We start from the raw sequence: 6,930 nt of genomic DNA, 5'->3' as shown, positions 1-6,930 counted from the left end.
ACCGACGTAGTGCGTTTTCTTTGAAAGAGACTGTACGTAAACGTTAAATGTCCTGTGAAAACATTGTGTATTTGGAAAGAACACAATGTATGAAACAGGCCGAACTTGACTTCCCAGAACGCCAACAACCAACACACAGAGGGTACCTTGCACGTCGTATGTTGACATGACAAGTCCATGACCAAACGTCAATATGTGACAAGGTCGGAGTGAGAATGTGTTGTCCTTCAGGGGTGGTTCCTGCAGTGGAGACACGCACCAACGGCCCCGGCCCCGTAAAATTACCCCTTAGTTCCTGCGGTGGAAACGGACCTTATGACCCACAGGCCCCACAGTGCTTCACCCGGGTGCTGGCAGCACGGAGGGAGGCCAAACAGTCTTCATCTGCATACACTGATCTGCCACATTTTGATAAAGTGACACTTACCTTTCTGGAAATTTTACGCTTTTCTTTGTTAGGTTAATAAGCTGATGGCACACTAAAATGTAAGTTTTTCTTTGTTAGGTTAATAAGCTGATGGCACACTAAAATGTAAGTGAGATACAAACTCATAATTATACGATTCTCATATGGTTCTAAGAAAACTTAATTGTTTCCTTTGTTTTGGCTGAAATCCTTTCTTCACCTTTTTTCTCTCTTTTTTTCCTTTGGCTGAAATCCTTTCTTCACCTTTTTTCTCTCTTTTTTTCCAACTCAGTTACATGTCTATTTACTTTGATAATATGATGGACTTGGCTTTTGTTGTAATTATAAATTGTTCAATAAAGTTTATTTAAATAAAAAACACTCACTGGCCCACTGGACTGGAGCCCTTTAATAGTCTACTTTACGGCTCTGCACTGGACCAAAGCTGTTGTCCTGGAAACAGGACAGCGAAGGCATGACCCGCCCTCCTCTGCCTTGCTCTGCCTCTGATTGGCTCTTACTCTGACATTCTTTCCCCAACCAATCCCGCTCCTCTTACCTCAACCTAACCAATCCAACCAAAGAAGTGAACAACTTCTAGCCAATCAGAGGGGGAGGAAGGCGGGACATGCCTTCGCTCTGTAAAGTATAAAACCGTTAGTTGTCCATTTACGAGGCTATCCTAGGAAATCTCAGTCGTATCCTGAAATACCTGTTCCTGCGTGGGCTTGACTTCTGTAAGGTGAAATAATTATTTAGAATATCTTGTTAAACAACTCTTTATAAATCAGAGATGTATTTAAACGGCGGTTTAACGCTCAGACATGTAAATACTATCTTTTGTGGAGCTAAGCTAGACTAAACTAGCAAGTAGTAAGAGCTGCTGTGGAGAAAAAAATGCAGCACTGGATGTGAAGTTTGTTTAACTGTGTAAAGTGTTGTAGTTTGACGGGAAGTTACGCTGAGGTCAGTGTACTTAATATTACACAGTAACGTTAATGTGTAACGTTGGTATCTGTCATACCGGCTGCTGGTTGGTGCTAGCACACTTTGACATAACACTCCACTAACAAGATACATAGGAAAGCTAAGTTAGCTACTTTAAAAGCACAGCACTACAAGTAAAAGTCCTCCAAGTACAAAAGTATTTGAACCAAAATGTTAAGTATCATAAGTAAAAAATACTCACTGTCAGTGTTAGTATCAAATTATATGATTGTTATTAAAGAATTAACATGTAACTGCTACTTTAATGTTGTAGTTGGTTAATTTAAAGCTGATTTTAACTGCTTTATATGCTTTTGAGGTATCCTGTACTGTATCCTCTCTGAAATGTAGTTTAATAAAAGTAAAAATATTACAAAATAGAAATACCAAACTCTGAACTTTGAACTTCACCATATGGTAAAAAGCTGTCAGTGTGTCAAAGGTGGAGCAAGGACTCAGATACTTAAATAAAACTACCAATACAACACTGTAAAAACACCTTACCAGTAAAAGTCCTGAATTACAAAAGAATACTAACTGCAAAATAAACGTGCATTATGAGAAATAAAATTACTTGTTATGCAGAAAAATATCCCACTTGATAAACTGTAACTCATACACATGTGCTCGCATTTCTCCACAGCCAATTATCCACCATGTCCCACACTGTTCTGCCGATTCTCTCTGTTCACCCCACCCGAGCTCTGGTCGATGAGAAGTTCAAGGTGGTGGTGGAGAACCTGCCTCCAGGATCTCCAGTCACACTTCACTCCCTCCATCAATCTGAGGACAAGCACTACTGGGAGGCCTACGGACACTACGTCAGTGATCACAGAGGAAGAGTGTCTGGTGGGTTCTCCTCCTTTTTAAATCTTGAAGTGTGTTGATGTCTGAAATCTGCTGTGTGCAGCGAGGACAAGTGGCCTCATGCTGGACACAAAAAGACCTCAGATGTTTGCTGTTTGTCCTTTAATGTACAGCTAATTTGCTTCTTGGGTGTTTTGTGTATTTTGTTGACATTTTAATGCTTTTGTAGTTGCAGAGGATTTGAGTGTTGGGGGCACGTACACAGGAAAAGAACAGATGGGTTTGTTGTGGAGTATGCGTCCCGTCCCAGGCAGCCGTCCAGCCCTAAGGTAATTTGTTATGCGCTGCAAAACTGCAGACTCGAACTGGGCAGCATCACCTGACATCAATAACACAATTATCTTCTTATCTTATCATCTTCTTCATCTCTGTAATGATCAGTGAGACAACCATCTTATTAGTAGGGGTGACCACTAACAGTTAACTATTCAAAGATTCAATCTAAGAAGTCTAATTCGTCATTCGCCAATCTCTCGGTTAAACTGTCGTAGTTGCAGAAATATGTGGTTATGAAACAAAGGATCATTCCATTCAGGCTACATGGGGTGCTGAATTTCTGATTTCACATAGAATTGGTTTCTCCCAGTAAATCATGATAAATAACCCTTTTTTGGGATACTTGCATTAATAGAAGCGCTCACTTGACACGGCTCTCGCAAAGCACTGAATAATTTTTTATCTTAAGAACGGCTCTCTGTCTAAGAGAAAGTCAAAAGTTCTGTTGACAGCCATGAAAACAAGCAAGCAGGAACCAAACTGACATGTTCTCTTATGCCAAGTACAAGCAAGCAGGAACCAAACTGACATGTTCTCTTATGCCAAGTTAGGAAGACAAATTGTTCAATTGGGTGTTTCAGCTCTTTTGTCTGATCTCGAGAAAGGGGAAACGATGTCATATATGATAATATAAAATAAATGAGAAAAAAAAATTTGAATTAGCGCCCCATGGTTGTATGCCTCCACACAGCAGTCAAGTTCCTCTTATAATTATAGTATAGTTTAGGAGGTATTTTGCAGAACATTATGATGTCACAGTGAAGCTGACCTTTGACATTTTGGATATAAAATGTCATCACTTCATCATTTATCCTCTTTGACATTTGTGTGAAATTTTGTCCTAAGTAGCAAAAGAATTATTAAGTTACGGCCAGTAACATGTTTTATGAAGTCACACTGACCTTTGACCTTTGACCACCAAATTCTAATCATCTTAATCGTCAGTCCAAGTGGACGTTCCCTCAAGGTGTTCTTGAGATAAGCATTCAAGAGAATAAGATGGATGCAAGGTCACAGTGACCTTGACCTTTGACCACAGAAATCTAATCAGTTCATCGTTGAGTCCAAGTGAACATTTGTGCTATAACTAAGGAATTCCCTCAAGGAGCTCTTGAGATACAGTGTTAATGAGAATGGGACAACTGGACAACTGGAGAACATAATCCCTCCAGCTACAACTATCGCCGACACAGAGGCAGGAAAAGCATTATTTGATTATCAGTCGATGACAGGCAAGACAACTATGTAACTTCTTAGTTGGGGACACCCTACTTATTAGATACAGCTGGCTGTGCACAAAATCCTCACAGCTGATCTCTTATTAATTCTTTGTAGTGAACAACAAGCAAATAAATTACGAATATTTGTTCAAGTTAGAAACAAGTGAGCTTATCAGACCTCTGTAGCCTGCTCCAACTCTGCTGCAGACCCAAGGTCCCTTTTGATGCCGCTTGTGTAACACACCTTTAATCTCTTTTCAGGTTGAGAAAGAGGGACGTCTGCAGCCCCCTGCTGGTCAGCATCTCCGTCTACAGCGGACATGTAACTGAGGGCTTCAGGGAGCAGTCTCCTCTGGCCTCGTCACTCACAGAGAGGTGGTACATGGCTCCAGGGGTCCAGAGGATCAATATCTCAGAGACAGGAGTACGAGGGACCCTGTTTATACCTCCAGGTACACCTGCATCACCTGACAAACACACATTTCCTCATCTCATCTTATCTTCCTTTTGTTGGTATTTAAAGAGACTTGGGTATCTTGTATACTGGTATCGGTAACCCTCTCCTTTGATTCAAAAACTTCGCCTGCCTCCGTCCATCCCTCTCCTTTTCGGTTCTTTATCCAAAACCCTCAAGAAACTACAGTATATCCAGAACTGAGCTGCTCGTCTTCTCACACACTCCAACACATCATCCCAGTTCTTCATAACCTCCACTGGCTCCCCATCCCCCAGCGTATCCACTCCAAACTCCTCATCACGACCCCTAAAGCCCTCCACAACCTGGCTCCCCCCTTCATTTTTCTTTTGTTTTGTTCTTGTTTTTTTTTTTTTTTTTGTAAAGCGTCTTTGAGTATCCAGAGAAGCGCTTTATAAATCCAGTATATTGTTATTATTATTTATCATCCTTAAAAATCTGTTCTCTCAGGTTGGTAATCAGTTTCTCTGTGCCTCAGGTCCTGGACCCTTCCCTGGACTGTTGGATATGTGGGGAGGTGGTGGAGGGCTGATAGAGTATCGTTCGGCCCTGCTGGCGTCCCATGGTTACGTTACTTTGGCGTTGGATTATGTCAGCCCTGGTATGCAAACGTCAGCAGAAGAAGAGTTCAAATATTATGAGGTTAGTGTTGATTATTATTAACATACTGTAACTTCAGAGTCTGCAGTCCATACGTTTGATATTCAGTCCTGTAAAACCCAAAGCTTCATCAGGTTCCTGGAATATGAGAAGCAAGGAAGCAAAGAAAATGTTGTTAGCAGCAGTAACTTACTGTAAATTCATTAGGGCAGTTATTTTGTATGGGATAAATCCTAAACTACGCCACCATGCCACTGGCTTTTGGGAAAATATATACAGTAACTTGACTCTTATAGCTGGTGTACCTTAGATCACACCTTAGAAAGATTTATATTTTGGTTTTAATTTCCCGTTATCTCCTTCTGCACAGACAGCGTTTGCTCTCATCAGGGACCATCCTCAAGTGATGTCGGACAGAGTTGGAATTTTTGGTCTTTCTCTTGGCTCCGTTGTGACCATCTATTTGGCAGCTGAGTGCAGAGTTTTCGAGGTAAGTAGCATGCAAAATATTTTGGAGTTGCTGTTTCTTGAGCTTTGAATATGTGGCTGTTGAACCATCTGCCAGAACCAAATGGAGATCCAGTGTCTCAGGGGGTGTCATCGTGTTTTGTTTCAGCCTCGCTGTTGTGTTTCTGTCAGCGGCCACCATCTTTATATACCTGGAGTGTCACTCAATGAATTCAGTGGATTGCTGTACATTAGGTATTCTGTTATTCTGTCAGCAACATAAATACAGCGCATGAAGTTTCACTGTTTGACCGATGTGAACAATAACTTGTGATGGCAGGAATTCCCACAAGGAACGTTTGGATGAGAACAACCATTACGTATGGAGAGACATAATTCTACCAATCACCAGTAATCCCGCAATGAAAGTGGACGTAAGTACACGTTAATAGTGGACATAGCATTTTAGCTGTGCAAGTAATTCTCAGCTTCACATGCACCAAGGACTATGTGACTATGTTGCATGCAAAGTTTTGGGCAAATTTTGTTTAATGTGAGTAGCTAAGCAAGTAGAGGGCAACCTGATTTCCAAAAGGCATGATGTTAAAGATGGAACATATTTTATGGACAATTACTTTTTAATTTGAATCTTTTACAGTTTCAAAATAACAAAAGAAAAAGGACCTGAAGCAAAAACAAGTCTCACAGCTTCTTAACACTTTTTGTAACCAGCTAAGAGTCTTTCGATTCTTGTTTGTGGGGTTTTTGACCATTCTTCCCGCAAAAGGCTTCTAGCTTTGTGAGATTCTTGGGCCATCTTCACGCGCTGCTGTTTGAGGTCAGTCCACAGATTTTTAATGTTTAGGTCAGGGGACTGTGAGGGCAACGGCAAAACCTTCAGCTTATGCCCCTTGAGGTCGTCCATTGTGGATTTCAGGGTGTCTTTAGGGTCATTGTCCTGTTGTAGAAGCCATCCTCTCTTCTACAGATGCGGTGATGTTTGCTTCCAGACTTTGCTGGAATTTAACTGAATCCAATCTTCCCTCTACGTGTGAAATGTTCCCTGTGCCACTGGCTGCAACTCAAGCCCAAAGCTTGCCCGATCCACCCCCGTGTTTAACAGTTGGACAGGTGTTACTCTTTTCTCCAAACATACCTTTGCTCATTGTGTCCAAAAAGTCCTGTTTTACCTTTATCAGTCAAAAAAATCATCAGGCTTGTTTCGATGTTCCTTTGCAAATTCTCACGCCGAATTTTGTGCCAAGGACACAGGAAAGGTTTTCTTCTGATGACTCTTCCATGAAGGTCATATTTGTCCAGGTGTCGTTGCACCACCACTCCAGAGTCTGATAAATCTTCCTGCAGGTCTTTTGTAGTCAAACGGGGGTTTGGATTTGCCGAACAATCCTATGAGCAGCTCTCTCTGAAGGTTTTCTTGGTCTTCCACACCTCAACTCGACCTCCACAACTGCCATTTCTTAATGACATGAAGAACTGAGGAAACAGCTCTCTGAAAAACACATTGCTATCTTCTTTAGTCTTCTCGTGCGTTGTGGGCATCTGTTATTTTAGTTTTCAGAGTGCTAGGCAGCTGTTTAGAGGAGCCCATTGCTTCTGATTGTTGGGACAGGGTTTCAGGAGTCAGAATATTT

General features: G+C 41.5%; 1 protein-coding gene across 2 annotated transcripts; it reads left to right on the top strand.

The window, feature by feature from the left end:
• Positions 1 to 987: 987 nt before the first annotated feature.
• LOC126384918 (peroxisomal succinyl-coenzyme A thioesterase-like) lies at positions 988 to 6,913 on the top strand. Of its 2 annotated transcripts, none has more exons than XM_050036365.1 (8): positions 988 to 1,143; positions 2,037 to 2,242; positions 2,430 to 2,529; positions 4,018 to 4,208; positions 4,710 to 4,873; positions 5,202 to 5,321; positions 5,448 to 5,533; positions 5,619 to 6,912. In XM_050036365.1, exons 2-8 carry the CDS (start codon positions 2,050 to 2,052, stop codon positions 5,725 to 5,727), a joined length of 963 nt encoding a protein of 320 aa, XP_049892322.1. In that variant the 5' UTR covers positions 988 to 1,143; positions 2,037 to 2,049; the 3' UTR covers positions 5,728 to 6,912. The 2 variants fall into 2 exon arrangements, with proteins under 2 accessions (XP_049892322.1, XP_049892323.1); XM_050036366.1 differs by having other exon boundaries at positions 1,011 to 1,148; positions 5,619 to 6,913.
• The last annotated feature ends 17 nt before the right edge of the window (positions 6,914 to 6,930 follow it).

The sequence above is a fragment of the Epinephelus moara genome, chromosome 23 (genome assembly GCF_006386435.1).
Source record: "Epinephelus moara isolate mb chromosome 23, YSFRI_EMoa_1.0, whole genome shotgun sequence".
NCBI lineage: Eukaryota > Metazoa > Chordata > Actinopteri > Perciformes > Serranidae > Epinephelus > Epinephelus moara.
The sequence above is the reverse complement of the archived record's forward strand: the minus strand, read 5'-3'. Positions and strand labels throughout refer to the sequence as shown.